The sequence below is a fragment of the Podarcis gaigeae genome (genome assembly GCF_964106915.1).
Source record: "Podarcis gaigeae genome assembly, chromosome: 4".
NCBI lineage: Eukaryota > Metazoa > Chordata > Lepidosauria > Squamata > Lacertidae > Podarcis > Podarcis gaigeae.
In genome coordinates this window covers 24202292-24219869 of record NC_139677.1, presented here as the reverse complement: position 1 = coordinate 24219869, position 17578 = coordinate 24202292, and the positions used below count along the sequence as shown (strand labels likewise).

The window sequence follows — 17578 nt, the reverse complement described above, 5'->3', positions numbered from 1 at the left end:
CTGCCTGTTATTAAAATATTTCAAAGTGGTTTACAATAAAGTATGTTAACAACAGTAAAAAATAAATCCAGTTGAATCAACAATCAGTAATTCAGTAACAATCAGTAGAAAATTGAACAATTTTTTTTAACAATTAGCTGGCATGAACATTCAGCAAAGGTGAACAAGTAGATTTTAGTATGTGCTGAAATTGCATCACTGCTTGTACTTGCCGTATTTCAAGGAAGCGGCGGCAGTGTGTTATTTGTTGCTAGAGAACCCTGCAGTTTTGCAGATCTACTAGCATTTGTGCTAAACAGCCACACCATTTCGGGGGGGAGGGAGTTGCATATCAGTCCCAGACACTTGCTCCATTAAATTTCAATGCAATTTACTTCCATATTTCCAAGGAGGTTTATGTGTGGCATTCTGGTACCCCTGTCTTAATTAATGATGATGTGTGGAAGTGCCATTAAAAGTTTAAAGTCTAAGGTGGCTCCATTACATAATTACATTTCCTGCATTTGATAAGTGAAAATAAGAGCTAATCTTTCATCCATCTATCCATCTATCTATCTATCATCTAGCATCTAGCATCTATCATCTATCTATCTATCAGCTTTCTGATCCATTTTGATGTTTCAATGAGGGGGGAGAGTGATTACGAGAGTAAGTTAAGCGACTACATAGTATTATGTTTTCAAAGATTCTGCATCAAAAACACAGTACCGTAAAGAAGGATGGAACACTACAATGCTAAAATTCCAGAAGTGTGTGTGTTGGGGGTGGAGGATGACACAGAACACCAGTTCTGTGCAGGTTGTTTGATTATTTAAAAAAGAAGAAAAAGAAAATCAACCTATTGAGAAGCAAAAAATAGGGTTTGCTATACAAGCCACAAACGAAAGTCCATAAAATGCAGGGTACGACTTTTCAATTCATTCACACACATTACAGCACAGTGACTGTTTTACTGGTTTCTTACAATCTTATGTTCAAGATACACACATTCCAGTCTAAGTAGTTCAGTTGCCATAACAACCTCGTAAGTTTGTTCTCCCATTCTTTCATTAAATTTTTTTTAATTATTTTTGGTAAATTCTAGGACAGCCAGCGCGGTTTCCAAAACAATTTATTTCTCATGTTGCTCTTCGGAAGTCAGTTTCTCTCTCTCTCAAAAAGCAAACAAACCCCACTCTGAAAATAATGAAATCACCTCCCATTTCCCAATGCTCAAAAGAAGTACATTACACTCAATTATCTTTTGGCATTCAGCTCAGGTTTATAAAGAAGTAAGTGATTTACTTATTACCTGTCTCTCCCTTATTTTTCCTCTCCAAAATAGGAGCAGGGGTGGAGGGTGGGGTGGAGCAGGAGGGGAAAAAATGCTGCTTATATAAAAGTTACTAAATGAAATGTAGTAAAGCTCTCACTGCTACATCTTTAAAGGGGTTTATAGTTCCATTATCATGCGGTAACTATAACTGTTTGTTATAAGGGGTTATAGGCTGACCAGGTAGCTTTTTAAAAGGCGTGTTATATTATTTGTGATGTTTCGTTATAACAAAGTGGAAAAGCTAGCACAACTTCCCTTCAAATAAATTGACATTCCTCAGCACCAAACAACAAAACAGTGGACGACAGGATGTGACTAACAAACACTGGGGAAAAGTCAAGCTGTGCTTTTAGCATATGCAATGAAACTGAAGACTTTTCTTGCTTTTTAACATGCTTATGCATCTCAATGAGGGGTTTTTTTGGGGGGGGAGGAAGGCAAAAAAACACCAGTGGGATTATTTAAAAAATGAAGAAAGAGTGATATGTGTTTTCTGGGGGTGAGAGAAAGGAAAGCTACAATCCTATGCACACTAAGTTGAGCACAGTGTGAATTGAGTAAACTGGCGCAAGCTTGTGTTTTTAAGTTTAAAAACTAAATATCTCAGATACAACAACAGGGCACAATCCACCTAAAGTTAAGCACTTTTAAGTCTCATTGATTTAAGTGAGAGAGCTAAGCTCTCTTATTGCAATGTGAAAGACTTCAGTGCAGTGCTTAACTATGGCCATATCACGCCTGAGGCTACATCAACTGTTATAGATAAATGGATCTTATCTCTCTTATTAAGGGCACAGCCAGGTAATGTGAGGAAAGCGTGTTACTCTGTGAAACAATTTAAAACTGCAGCGTTCTTTTAAGACACAGAAGCACACAACAAATAAAACACCTCACATACTAATTTCAACTAGCACTTGAAAACTGCCTGCGTTTCCTATGAGAAGAGAGAGAGAGAGGCTTGCTTCGAATTAATAAAGAAGATCCTTTCTCGAGTCTGCACACCCTCAAAAAAACATTATGGACAAGGGAAAAGTAATAATAATGTGAATATAATTTCTTTGTCCTTGAATGGAAATGTAGGCTGACACCATATTGAAACGACAAGCGTCATTCATTTTACCTGGACCCAAAAGAAAACCCCAACACCCAGCCCAATCAGACTTTACAACTGCTCTGCCGATATTTGCACAGTATTATAAACAGAGGCTGACACCCACTGTTCCCCGAACAAAATGCAATGGCGCTTTGTTCTTTCTGGGTCTCTCCTTCCGAGTTTTCTCTCCCTACCCCAAATTCACCCCAGCTAATTTGGAGTTCTCTCCTTGCTTGTTTCCGTGTCAATACCACCACCCACCGGCCAGGAAGAGAGACTGCCATTTGGCTGCAATCTCCCGCCTGCCACAAAAGCCCCTCAAGACTTCTCATCTCAGCCTTGCAAAGGGGGAAGGGAGCTCAGGAAAGACATCACCTCAGCATTCCTCAGTTGCGTTAGATCTTTCTCCAGTTGTTGTTTTTACCCCTTCCGTCCTGGAGGGGCGAGAAGAGAAAACAGCCACTTCAAAGGGGAAACTTTCTGCTTGATGCAGAGGCAGGGCTGTTGTCCTACTGTTGCCATTATAATTTATTATTATCATCATCATCATTATTAAAATCTTCTCATTCTTCTTGTCAGCTTGCTAATGAAGCTGTCATTATTACTGAGGAAAACTAGGAGGCAGTACATGCCAGGGGAGGCGTTCGCACACTAACAGATCCCTTTCCAATTTGTTTCCCCTCTGAAGAAAATGGGAAAAAAAATATCTATGGCACAGAAAATCACAATGAGCAGCCTTCTGCTGTCTCCATTTTCATTCCCCACCCTGTGGTTTGTGCACATTATAAAATGTTGGCTGGCTTTATTCAATACAAGAATGCTTCCCCATTTCCCCATCTGCAGATTTCAATGCAACATGTATATTCACAGCACCTCTATGAGGTGAAGGAATAATTCCTTCATATTAAAGATTTATAATTGGAGGAATAGCGATGGGAGTAGCTCACCAAGAACCCTACAGAATATTCAGGAATATGGCTGCAGAATAACTTATCTCGTATTGGATTCGAGTAGGACATAGTTGTCCATTTCTTCTAAAACCATACGTAAGAATTCTGGTCCTTCTAATGTTAATCACAGGGGAAAGCCGACCCTCTGCCATGTTCCCATTGTCTGGAGTTATTTCTTTATTTTATATATCTGTACCCCTTTCAAGATTATGTCCTCATAGGGTGGAATCCAATATATTAAAAAACAACAATACAAATGGAAAATACAAATTAAAACTATACACCTAAGTAAAACCAGCATCAAAATATGTAAGAGTCATTGTATCACCTTTAAAGAGATTGTGTTATGCTTGTCACAAGGTTTAGCATAAAGGCCATAAGGGGGAAGAGAAAATAATGACTTTTTGAGCGACAAGGGTAGCTTTCTGTGCCTAAGAAACAGTGGATAATGCTGGCACTCTTTGCAACCTCATATCTCAGCCTCTTTTGATCTGTTTCTTCTGGATCAACTAGATCGCACAATGCACCGCAGAACTGCACCACCCCTTCACACGATGGCAGTGTAAGAATGGCAGAAAATAGCAGGTATGAGCGAAGGTGATGAAATGCAATATATCTGAGGAACGTCTGAGGGTTTTGAGGAAGGTGACGTTGGCAACATCACTCAGAAATGACGTTAATTGTGCAGTGAACTGGTACAGATGCACAGGCTGTTTGCAAGGGGAAAGAGAGGAGGCAAACGTCATCATACAGATATATGAAGCTGCCTTTTACAGAGTGGGCCCACTGGTCCATTCATCTACTCTGATTAATTGTGATTCTCAGGCAGCCCCACTGCTTGAGGTCCTTTTAACTGGAGATGTCAGAAACTGATGCGGGGAACGTCTTCATGAAAAGCATGCGTTCTGCGGCTGAGTTATGGGCCCACTCAAACATGCTCTGAAGCCGTACATGAAACGATAATCATCGACAAAGGGGTAATGATGCCAAAGAACAAATGATGAAACCAAACCTGAAATAAACAGGGTAACAATGAAGTAAAAAGGAGACATTTCTGAAGGAAAGGGACAAGAATGCGCTTGTCTATAGGCATAAGGTAATCACAAGTAAATTATGGGGGCGAAACCTGAACATAGAAAGAAATAATGAAAACAATAATGGGTTGGGCTCCATGCTTTCTCATCATACTTTGCATGCATTCATTTAAGCAAGGTTTGCCCTATTAACTAACAACTTCTTTAAAACCACCTAGATATCAGGTGCTCAGAACGTCAATCATTTCCATCAACTTCAAAACGTGTTGTGGGAGTGGAAAATATGATGGGGGGAAAGACTTCAGCAAACGCTGGTGTAAATCCACAGAGATTCTAGAAGTATCCATCTAAAACAATATTTATAAAGGATTTTAACATGGGTAGCTAAACCGACACAGCAAAGCCATTGTCTTTTTTCTTTTAAGAGCCAGGTTTGTTGTTTTGCTATAGACAGCTGTGTTTTTACAGATGCAGAGCCATGTGTCTCCAGTGAAAAGGGCTACTCTTCCCCTCAGATGTGAAAGAAGATCAAAGGTTTAAATACAGAAATACAAGATCCTTTTCCCTTTGGAATGAGCTGGTGTGTGTGTATACATGCAGTGGCAGAACACCAAAATCTCCATCTGTTATCCTTATGCAGTGCACAGGTTAACCTTTGCAATAGGGTTTGCAAGGCGGTTATCACAGCTCAGAAAAACAAAGCTGAATTGGGTTCACGTGCACATTTCACCAAACAGCATAATCAAAACTAATAGACAAAATCTGAATCCTCTGAGAGCTGGCGGCTGAACACTTGCTATTAGGCTTCCTTAGTAAAGAACGATGTCTAATTTAAAGCCAGTAGGTTTAGGTTTTCTACAGCATAGACTCTGGGAGGTGGTTGATTCTTTTTTAGAGTTATTAACATGGAGGTGTATAGGGCTGGGGGAGCTCAACTCATAGGATAACAAATAGAAATTGGACGACTTGCAACAGAAAGAAAAACCATCACATTGTTTGGAGCCTACACAGAGATATGCAAAGCCACGGCAGCCACAGTTTCTCACCATCAGTTTATGCAACAAAGAATTTGGGTATCACAAACTACACCTCCCTTGATGGCGAAAAATCAGACATATTATTGGGGGTGGGTCCTGCTTTCAGAATAAGCACCATGAGGCTATCTGAGGGGTAAGTATTATCGCATTGTGATGCTTCAGATCAGAACCAAAGGTCTCTAGGACACCTTTGGGAAGCACAACATTCAACAATCGCACAAGGGTTTTTTTGCCATCCTTTACACATCTGGAATATTTTCAGAGAATATGAACAGCTCTACTAATGGTCACTACATTCAATAGTGTAACAATATAATATATGACGATCAAAAAAATGCAGCTGATTGTGAACATTCAGTCATGATTCCTGAGTATTTATGCATTTGGGGAATCATTGTAAACATACATACATCATTCAAAAATAGAGAAAAACAGCTTTAATCTTTATTGTCACCCCTTATTGCTAATTATCTTGCCACCATGATGATGATGATGATTGATTTATATACTGATTACATGCCAAAATGGCTTCTACTCTGAAGTGAAGTGCTCTTTTGTCCATGAAATAGGGCCCATTACCCTGTGAGCGAACTACAACTCCCATAAGCCCCAGTCAGAACAGGCAATAGTCAGGGATGATGGGAGCTGGAGTTCAGTAACATTTGGCAGGTTTCGGGTTAGCCACCTTTCTTATAAAAAGCATAAAGTCCTCTTCATATGTCAAACTAATACATTTTATGCCAATGGGATGAAAGGATGCAAAGATGTTTTGTTATTTTTATCTTCAGCTCCTTTGAGAGCAGAAACTATATTTTTTAAAATCAGCATGGAGTGATCAATAGGGATCAAAGAATCAAGGCTTTCACCAGAAAATCTTTAGCAGTTTCTTGCTGTCTATGGAACAACCCTGGTTTGAAAGGAAAGGTGTGACTGCCATCTAGTGGATACCTATAAACAATAATTTTTGAATTGTTTTAAATATAAAAAAATTATTCATTATCATTGTAAAATATTCCCATGTATTTTTACAGATTTATACCTGTAATGTTGAGTAACATCAGTGAGCTCCTCTTAGGCATTTCCTGACTGCAAGAACGTTTGAAAATGAATAATTCCTAATAGTACTTACACATTTCAACATATTTGGTACATGTGTAGTACTTAACCATTTCATGTTTCCCACCAAATCATACAATATTGCATCTAGGTCACAATTATTATTTGAATTCAGCAATTGTTCAGGGTTCTGGATTCCAAATATTTAATAAGAAATAAATATTTCTTCACAAAATTGAATTTTGACCATGGAGGAATCTGCTATTGGGCTCAGTGGGCCTCCATCTCATTCCTTGTGTGGAATTAGTCCAGTATCCTTTGTGGCCTGTCTCACTGATGTGTCCTAAGCAGTTTTTTTTTGTGTGGTTTTTTTTTGAAGATCAGGCGATAATTTTCCATGTGTTAGAATGATAGGTAGAAGTCAACCTTAGGGCTTACTGTTATGATACATTTGTAGGAGTGTAAAAGGTAAAGGACCCCTGGACAGTTAAGTCCAGTCAAAGGCAACTATAGGGTGCGGTGCTCATCTCACTTTTCAGGCCGATGGAGCAGATGTTTGTCCACAGACAGCTTTCTAGGTCATGTACCCAACTGACTAAACCGCTTCTGGTGCAAAGGGACATGCCAGAGTGCATGGAAACGCCATTTACCTTCCTGCCACAGCAGTACCTAATCATCTACTTGCACTAGTGTGCTTTCAAATGGCTAGGTTGGCAGAAGCTGGGACAGCAACAGGAGCTTATCCCATCGCATGGATTCGAACCGCCGACCTTCCGATCGGCAAGCCCAAGAAGCTCAGTGGTGGCACTATGGTCTATAGGAATGTAAGGTAAGTCATATTACGGAAGAAGAGACTATTGCCATCACAGGCCAGTCTGTTTACAGTCTATGTCAGTTTTGCATATGTTCATTCAAAAGTCTATTCCACCCCCTTCATTCCACAATTTGATTTTTAAGAAAAATCTGCACAAATATTCATGCCGAAGTACTTATTTAAATATACATTTTAAATCTCAATGCATACCTTTATGAACATATTTTATTGGAAAATACACATTCTAAAATGCATTTTGCTATATTTTTGAGCTGAGAACTAGGTTACACAATTCAGAGAGGTGTGAAATCCGAAGTATAATTACATTCTGATCCACACATTAGTCTGGGAAGCACAGATCAGGCTGGTTTGCATCAGAATTCACAGATACTGAATTCCTCGAGCATCCCTATTTTTTTAACACCTCCCAATATGTGTCTCCTTTCAGCTGGGGAAACAACAGTGCCAGCTCAATGCCTCCTTTTCAATGTAAAATAGATGGCTGGCTGGCTGCCACACCCTTCACTGTCATCCTCAGCAAGCGGAATGGTTTGTGCTTTCCTGGATTTCTTTGAAAAGCAGATTAAATCACTCTGTAGCCCTAGTCCTTCTCTTGCCTGCTTTCCTTTGAATCATAGGCAGAAGTGATGGCAGTCTTGATGGCTGTTTTCTTGATTTAGAGGATGACATAATCTGAAAATTCCTGAGTTAAAGAGACCCTGTGTGGATTCCAAATCAGTTCTATATCATTCAGACTCAGATAAAAGCACTTAGGATGAACCCAAGGCATTTTCCCATCTATCTGAGCACCAGTCAGTTTCTTCCTCCTCAAAGGAACACACAATAAAGGCTTCCAATAAAGGAAAGTGTTGGCCAAATGGCAGCAGAGATGTCTCAACAGTATTTGCAGCAATGGACAGTACAGTAGAGCTGTATCACTCACTTGACCCACCTCCTGCTGGAGAGAGGTGCAGCAGTCATAGTTCAGCTACGTATTACAATACATGAAAGAGTGGCCAAGGCCAAATTTGTGCAGAGCGCCTTTTCTCACCAACACTAAAAAAACATACGAGCCCCGTCATCACATCTGGGATTTGAAGTGAGCTCCACAAACGTTTGACCCACAACCGCACTGCTTTTAGAAATGTAGCGTTGTGCAGCTCAAAAAAGCTCGATGTTTTCTCTACCTGTATTTAAGGCATGCGCCCGGTATTGAGAGATAATGTATATCTCATTTACAATGGTAAGGTAAAGGTAAAGGGACCCCAGACCATTAGGTCCAGTCGTGGCTGACTCTGGGTTGCGGCACTCATCTCGCTTTATTGGCCAAGGGAGCCGGCGTACAGCTTCTGGGTCATGTGGCCAGCATGACTAAGCCGCTTCTGGCGAACCAGAGCAGCGCATGGAAACGCTGTTTACCTTCCCACCGGAGCAGTACCTATTTATCTACTTGCACTTTGACGTGCTTTCGAACTGCTAGGTTAGCAGGAGCAGGGACCGAACAACGGGAGTTCACCCCGTCGCGGGGATTCGAACCGCTGACCTTCTGATCAGCAAGTCCTAGGCTCTGTGGTTTAGACCACAGCGCCACCAGTGTCTCTTATTTACTTATTTACCCGTGTCCCTTATTTATTTACACTGGTGCAGCTGCACAATTAATGAGTGTGGAAAAGCTCTAGCAGCCCAAAATTATAAACAAATTATTATTATTATTATTATTATTATTATTATTATTATTATTTTAAAAGTCCTATTAATTTTACTTTATGTATGTTTGGAATGCAATGTTTCCTCTGAGGAAACATGCATAGGATTGGGCTTCAATCTGACTCAAAGCCATGGGATTGGACTTAATCCAAAAGTCAATGGATTTGGGGCCAATTCGCCTTCATTTACAACAACAGATTTTCCATCCCTTTAAGACTCTCACCCAGTTATTGGAACCCTTGCCTTTGAAAAACATTAGATTAGATAAATGTTCTCTTTTGCAGTGGCTTCTTCACACATGGAAGTCAGCACCACGCCATAATACAACAAAAGCAACAACACAAAAGCTAAGATACTGCACAGGCACATTCATTCTTAAATGAAAAACTGTCATGTACGAAGTTTAGCCATAATTCAATGTCCATCATTCCACAATGCAGACAATAGACTGGATCCAGAGAAAGCCTCTCATGCTTTAATCCAATTTAAATCAATGGGGCCAAAGTTAGTCATGACTAACTTGTTCCACTGACTTATTTGGGACTAAAGTATGACAACTGTCCTCTTGGATCCAGATTATATACTTTACCTTACAACTGAATATGTTACCGAAAATTGGCGATTAAAAAAGGTGTTAATTTCCCCCCATTTATGTTGATTTCTTCATATATTTAAACAATCTGATATCTACGTGAGTCCTTCTGAAAACCAGTGTTGTTCTTGCATATGTGTATTTTGATAATGTATTGTTGACCTCATTTGACCTTCTTGGCATGCTATAACCCCAGAACCCTTCAATTAACCACCGCTTCCTGTTACTTTCAAACTAGGAGAGTATTTACTTACTTACTTTCAATATTGCCCTTCATCCAAACACCACAGGGTGGTTTACAATACAAAGATACACAGTACAGTAACAAACAAAAACAATAAAACTCCCCCCACGGTTTAAAAGGCCACAGATTGTCTAATTAGCCAAAGACCTGGGAAAAGAGGAATGTTTCTGCCTGCCGCCTAAAGATATGTCACGAAGGTGCCAGGTTAGTCTCCCTTAAAATGGTTTAAGATGCTGGCTTGCTCCAAACTTAGTAACTATAGTTTCTCGGTTCAGAAGAAAAAAGAAACTATGGTTAATTGAACACTTCTTATAATAGATGGAACTGGCATTGCAAAGATGGTTTGTGGGCAGAAAAAGTTTGTGCATTTCTTAGCTTACAATGCTAAGGCCATTAAGTGTTCAGTATAGCTACATTTCCTTTTGTTTCCCCAAGCTATTTTTAAATTATGATATTGCTAATCGTCTAGTTATTGTTACAGATAGGTAGCCGTGTTGGTCTGCCATAGTCAAAACAAAAAAAATTCCTTCCAGTAGCAACTTAAAGACCAACTAGTTATTGTTGAGAGTTCGTCTAGTTATTGTTGAGAGTTATTTTAATGTTCTTGCTTATTGTGTTTTATATTGACTTGCTTTGCTGTAAACCATACTTGACACCTCTAAATAAATAGATAAGTGTGCAAAAAAGGTGACAATGTTATTTACCCCTTCCATTAAAACAGGTTTACAAGGTATGTTCCTGATTTTTATTCCCTGATTAGGGAATAAAGCTCACCCTGTTCCAGCCATCCTCTGAAAAAGAGCAGAGGGGCTTAGTTCTTCCAGTAAAACCTTATTTCAACCTTAATTTCACTATATACTGCTTTGGCTACTGTTGGCATGATTTGTAAGGGTAGAGTAGCTGCTTACTTCCACCCCACCCCCACCCCCCACCCCCCACCCCAGCTCCAAAAAAAGAAAGCACCCATTTTTTTTTTGGGTACATTGCATTATAGAAGCTGTTAAACAACATTTTCACAGTCTTGGTTGGTTCCAGCACACCATTGTTTTGTGCTGGTAGTAAACCGTCATGAATGTCTAAATTATGCTTTTAATAGTACAACACACACATCAAAAATTTGAGTTGTATTTTGAAAAAATCCGTATGCTGTGCCCAGAAGAAAAGAGGACAGACTGTGAAGCATCTGTGGCACTGGGAGGGGGAATGGAGGGGGGGGCAGAGGAAAGGAGTGGGAGACCATGGAAGCATTAAGTAATTGCTGCTTTTACTGAGCAAACTACAGCTTAGCTTGTTTTGTATCTGGAAAGAACTGGGTATATTGCTATCTGATCTGGGTGCTATTTCATTCTGAAGGCTCTGCCTTAGCAAAAGCTGAAATGCTTCCTTTTACAAAATATACTAAACACTGGGATATTTGGGGCAGGGAAATTTGGTAAAAATAAAGTTACATTTTTTCCTTTTACAGGATAATACAAGAAGCCTTTAGGGGACCAAAACAAGAGAGTGGAAATCCCAAAATGAGCCATAATCTTGTGACACCCCCCCCCCCCGGACTATATGTTTTCTTTAAAAACAATGGCAGGGCACATGGCAAAATACAATGTCCATTATATTCTTTCCTCTTCAATAAAGAGAGGCTACCAGAGAGCTGTGCAGCTTCCTCAGTTTTCAAAACAATTTAAGACATATGAACTTCCACCACGCCGTGCTAAGCCTTGTTAACCACTGCCTCCAAAAGATGTTGCATTTTAAGAACAAAATCTAGGCATGGAGGAGGAATTGCAAGTGTTTTTAATGCCAGAGCTTTCAGAAAATGTATGATGTACATATATACCGTCTGATAACATAACTCAAATACCATAAACACTTCTCTGAGGCAATTTCCCTTCTCCTCTTATTTTTTATTTTACTCTAAGTAATTAAAAAACGTAATTCAGAAAGCTTTCTATAACTCCCTCAGGAATTCCTATAAGGATCTCGAAAGGCAGATCAGTCTTATTACCACCATATTTTAAGAGAGAGAGAGAGAGAGAGAGAGAGAGAGAGAGAGACTGTGGCTGAGAGTTAGCATCTTGCCTACATGAAGCGAGTTCACAGCTGATACAAAATCCAACTATGGAGCTTCACAACTTACAATTCACACAATTAGCAACTGCAGTACCCTCTTTATAAGCAGGGACATCACAGCGTTATTACTGGCACACACCTGTAACCCTAACTAACACAGCAAGCGAGGGCTAAATATTTAGGCACCGGATATCGAAAGAGGTCAGGAACTGAGCCCCAAATATGCAGCATTCAGTACAGCTTTCAAAACTCACTTCCAGCTTTCAGGCAAGTGTAGCCGGCTTTTTCTAAAAGCAGGTTCACCACGAATGGACTTGCAGGAGTCAAACTGGGAAGTGTGGGAGAGGCAGAGGCGGAGGAGAGGGTTTTCTTTCATTATCAAGATACCCCACTGCATCAGGAAAACACTGGGGGAACCAAGTGATTCTCAAATCGCCCAATATTCCCCTCTCGGTTGAAAGAAGTGGTTCCAGTTATGCTGGTGGAAGTGTACTGCCTGCCTGGAATATCCCTGGACACAGTGTTTCTGCATAGCTTCTATTCTTGAGCAGGGGTGAAGGGGTTGGCAAGCAAAGCCCTTCCCTTAGCCAACACGCAAAGAGCGATAATTAATGTCCTTGGTGGTAGCTTTGGGTGAGCCCATTCTGCCCCCTCCCGGGGGGAAAATCGGCTCAGAAACTAACACACACTATGTTGTCTGTGGCCTTACGATGATGAGCCATCCCTTCTTCTCCAAAGCAAGCACAGAGGGTGGAGGGACAAGCTCAGAGGCAAAGATACGCTAAACCATCCACTGCAATGGAGCCAACTCCACTTTCTTTAGCCTGCCTCCATTGCACTGGAGTGAGTGATATCCCCATACTGGTTAACGTTACCCTTGATCTAAAATCATAACTATGAGGATTCCTTTGATTCTGCTGGTTTTCTCATGCTCTGCCTCCAATTAACAGTCCCTTGTATATAAGAAACTGGTCATCCCTACACCCTTTCACTATTTATTGATTTAGTTATTTGTTCAAACAGCAATTCTGGCTGCAGGCTGCTTAAATCTCCCTGATTTTGACAGGAGTTAAGTCATCTTAAGTATGTGCAAACATGCAACTCTGCAGAACAATCCTTTTTTTGCACGTCTACCAAGATGCAAGTGCCACTGTGTGCACTGGGACTTACTTGTAGATAAGTATACTTGGGATTCTGCTCTTACGACATTTAAAGATGGGATCAGTGGGACTGAGCATACTGCTTGCGCACCGACCATTTAATTGGAAGAAACTTTGTAATGTTTGCTGAAAAATTACAACTGCATGTGAAATAAAAACTGTTAACTAAGTACATCTAATATAAAAACACCTTTTGAAAGCTACTAAAAATCTCTACATGTATACTAAAAATAATCAACAACACACAAAAATAGCACAAACTTTTAAAAGTTCAATCGCTTTTACTCTTCTATTGCAATGCTTTTATTGTTTCACTGATCATACAAATAAAAGACAAGCTGTGTCCTCAGAAATGCTAATGAAGTCGGTTTTTGTGGAAATACCTTTTAGAAATGTTAACCAATGAGTTGCAAAATGCTCTTGACGCTGGGAAGGCTGAAAATATGAAAACTACAAGTAAAACGAAGAGCGGAGCGGCTTCAGGTATGGCTGGTGTGTGTGTTCCATTTATAAAAACATGCACCCCAAACTCTGTGACGAAAGTGCCTCATAATCACTACCAAAAAAGAAAAGCCAGGCATGAATAAAATAAGTTTTAAAAGTCGGTGTGTTCATATAAGAAATGGCAGAAACTCACCAAACCTTCACATGTAATAGGGTTGATATGAATCCAGAAAGGGAGCGTTTTCAACAGTCAATTACTTTTCCATTTTGTCCCAGGACTTTAAAAGTTAAAGGCATAGTTCTGCCAATTGCGAGATGCCCCATCCAGCACAGACCACCCACAAGTACTGATTTTCCATCTGGTGAACAAAACAGACATCTCCCTAATTATTTTTTAAAAGGGTTTTCCCCCTCCTCCCCTAACATGCTTCCTTTATTTGTCTGTGACCTGGAACTTAATGGAAAACCTGGTAGATGCCAACCATATTTCTTGCAATGCAGCATCCTATTTTTCCTCCCCTTAAAAATGCTTATTTGAAGCTATTACATATGCTGCTTTGTAACAATCCAAATCATTACACAATTCAAGCCTGAGATTAGCACAGTTTTGCACTTAACACTGAATATTTTAATCAGTACATTAAAGCAGAACAGTACTCGGCTTACAGTCTCTTACGCTGAGATCCCATATTGCCAGTGTCAAAATTTATGCCTTTTTTCAGTAAGACTGTCTCCACTGCCAGCAATACACTCAGAAATGCCAACTGTAATTAAAATCTGGCACTCTATGCAGTCACAAGCAGACTTTTTAAAGCCCTCTTTTAAAACTATTTTTATTGTTATTTTTAATTATTGTTATTATTTATTGTTAGGCAAAAGGACAAGAGAAATTATATGTGCTTTCCAAAACTGACACAGTGAACAATTGTGATCACAACTGTCCAGGAAACTAGCCTCGAAAAAGCCATAAACTATGTTAATTATGGAGTGTGTGCGCACAGAAAGAAATCCCCACATGCCAGGATCACAGATTTCAGTCTTACATATAGTATCTATATGTTATTATGCTGGATAAAATTTACATACTCTACAGCATGAAAAAAGGAGATAAAATAGGCACATTAAGCAAGCAAGCTGCTCACCAGGAAAGGAGGATATGAAACAAAAAGGAAAAGCCATTCGTAGTGGGAGTGGGTTTGGTAGTGTTTTCCCTCTCCCGTATAGCTTCATGCTTCAAAAATATTCTGCAGTATGGGTATCTTACAGTGCATCCTATGTAAGTCCCACAGTGAGCTCAATGAAGCTTAGTTCCAAGGAAGTGGGTTCAGAACTGCAGCTTAGTTAAACTATGGAACTCCCTGGCACCAACTTGGATGGCTTTAAAAGAGAACGAGGCCAATTCATGAAGGACACAAGGCAATGGCTACTAGTCATGATGGCTATGTTCTACCTCCATTGGCAGAGGCAGTACTATTTGTCTAGAAAAAGAGGTGCCGAAACTCACCATGAACGCCTCCCTTATTCTCTTAGAATGGCAATGGCAACCACCTGAAAGAGGCCAGAACTGAGTTCCGTCTGAAAAAACCCCTGATCAGAGACGTTGATAAACTATAGCTAGAATAAATAATACATTTAAGGGCATCTAGGTTTGCTCTACAGTGTAGCTACAGAAAAAAATGTAGTGTCACAGTGAGTCCATTTTATGTGTTGTTTCTGAGCCTAAAGGATGTATAGGCAAGATGGGTATTGATAATCAAACACTACTGAATTTCCATTTTCTCCCAACCCCCCCCCCCAGGGGGAACAACCCTATGTCTTCAAAATGTTCAGAAACAGATTACATCTCCAGGGCTGAGACTTCCTGCCATCATCCCTCTCGCCTTCATCTTGATGCAGAATTTTGAGGCAGATTTTAGAAATCCTAACAGAGATGAAATCCTCCAGATTGACTTCTTTGTGGAAATCAGCCTCTAGCAACAACCCTTGCGGTGCTGTTTTCTCAGTTCAGAAATGTTTTTCAAATATGTTTTTCTCAGAACTTTCAAGATGAAATATACTTAAAAGAGCTAGACAACTCGGGGAGCCCAGCGTTCTGTAAGCAAACTATATATTAAAAGGTGGCTTTTTACTTTTGCATTCCTCTTTGTCGAAAAGCAATGGGGGGGAGCGCTTTTAAAAACAGGGTGTCCTGCCTATAATGGCGCCTGTGTTAAATTCTAGACAGGGGAGTATGATACAGTTGGGACAGGAGGTGCCATTTCAATTAAATATAAAAAATAAACTCAAATTGTACAGACAAGGTTTGTAGTGCATGCCCTCTACCTAACAGCACAACTCCCATTGAGTTTTAAATGGAGCGGGATTTTTGCAGACAAATGTGTAACCATTGTCCAGCTGTCTAATAAAGACTGAACTTGTTGTCTTGCTTGTTGCAGACAGAAAGGACTCCACTGTGAATACAAACAGTGGATAACAGTCCACAGGATCGGATCATTTCTCTTCAGACTCTTGAAAGATGACACCTAAAATGCCATGGCAGAAAAATTATTTCATCTCTAATGCCATCAACTATATATGGAAGCCTGTTAACATCATTCTTCGGGTAGTCTGTCCTACCCTAAACTGTAATGGCCTCCTAGAACTTATCCTGATGCTAATTTAATAACCCTATATGAAAGATTAAGTGATGCTAGCTATCCAAAAGAGTCCATAATGAAAGAACATCAACTACAGGAATTGCCAAAGGTAGGGTCGCCATATGTCCTCTTTTCCCAGGACACAGCCTCTTTTTCATGGGTATGTGAAATGAGAGCCATAGGGATCCATTGTTAAAAGTAGAAGTTGGCAAATGTGTCCTCTTTTTTGTTCTTCAAAATGTGGCAACCCTAACAACAGATCGAAGACTTACTGTGAGGTAATCAATGTAATAATCAGCAACAGGGGCGCCGACTTATAAAAAATATTGGGGGGGCAGGGGCCCATACCGACTTATAAAAAATATTGGGGGGGCCCAAGACCTCCAAACCGCTGCTGCTGGGGGAACGAAAGGGGGCGAGTCCCGGGCTGCCCCGACCTTAAGTGAACCTGTGAGGGCCCGCCCTTTGCGGTAGCCGATTGGCTGCCGCCGTGGGCGGTGAATATTAATGAGCTAGGGGGAATCCCCGCTTCTTGAGGGGCTGACGCCAGCCCCGCGAGATTGTTGATGGGTCGAGAGCCCGCAACCCCACCCCCTCTCTAGATCGGGAGTGGCTTTGTTTTAACTCATTACTGAATGTATTTTAAAAGGTAACTATCGTCAAACAAGGAAAATAAAAAATACCAACATAATTTTGTGATTTTACAAAGCATAATATAACTAATAATTTTCTTAAATTATTGGGGGGGCGGAGCCCCCCCAAACGATTTTTTGAGGGGGCTCGGGCCCCCTCAGGCCCCATGGAGTCGGCGCCTATGATCAGCAACAAAACAAGAGAAATAAGGCTACAACAGAAGCACATAAACAAGATCAGGGAGAGCTGGGGGTTCATGAACTGTAGGATGAATGAAAAATAGGGCAGGGTGGGAAAATTGGACACTCGGCTCCTAGATACTACTGCTTGGAAGTGAAGTTCTTTGATTTTACTCGTACTAAGTCTAAACCATAGAGCCTAGAGCTTGCCGATCAGAAGGTCGGCGGTTCGAAACCCTGCGACAGGGTGAGTTCCTGTTGCTCAGTCCCTGCTCCTGCCAACCTAGCACTTCGAAAGCACATCAAGTGCAAGTAGATAAATAGGTACCGCTCCAGCGGGAAGGTAAACGGTGTTTCCGTGCGCTGCTCTGGTTCTCCAAAAGTGGCTTAGTCATGTTGGCCACATGACCCAGAAGCTCCCTCGGCCAATAAAGCGAGATGAATGCCGCAACCCCAGAGTTGTCCGCAACTGGGCCTAAGGGTCAGGGGTCCCTTTACCTTTACCTAAGTATGCTTAAGATCAGATATTAAACACACAACAGCTCTATTCAAGCATTATACTCACAGCTGAGGCCAACCTATGAGCAAGGCCATGCCAACTACCCAATGCTGCCACC

General features: G+C 40.6%; 1 protein-coding gene across 4 annotated transcripts in view; it reads right to left on the bottom strand.

The window, feature by feature from the left end:
• CLYBL (citramalyl-CoA lyase) overlaps window positions 1-17578 on the bottom strand; it is a 187056-nt gene that overhangs the window by 148311 nt on the left and 21167 nt on the right. The window contains exon 1 of one of the 4 annotated variants that reach the window (XM_083735338.1): window positions 12164-12300. The exons of the other annotated variants lie outside the window; for them this stretch is intronic. Coding sequence (XP_083591464.1) covers window positions 12164-12285 — 122 coding nt within the window. The 5' untranslated portion in view covers window positions 12286-12300. Of the gene's footprint in view, window positions 1-12163; window positions 12301-17578 lie in introns of those variants that run through there. 4 annotated transcript variants of the gene reach the window in all.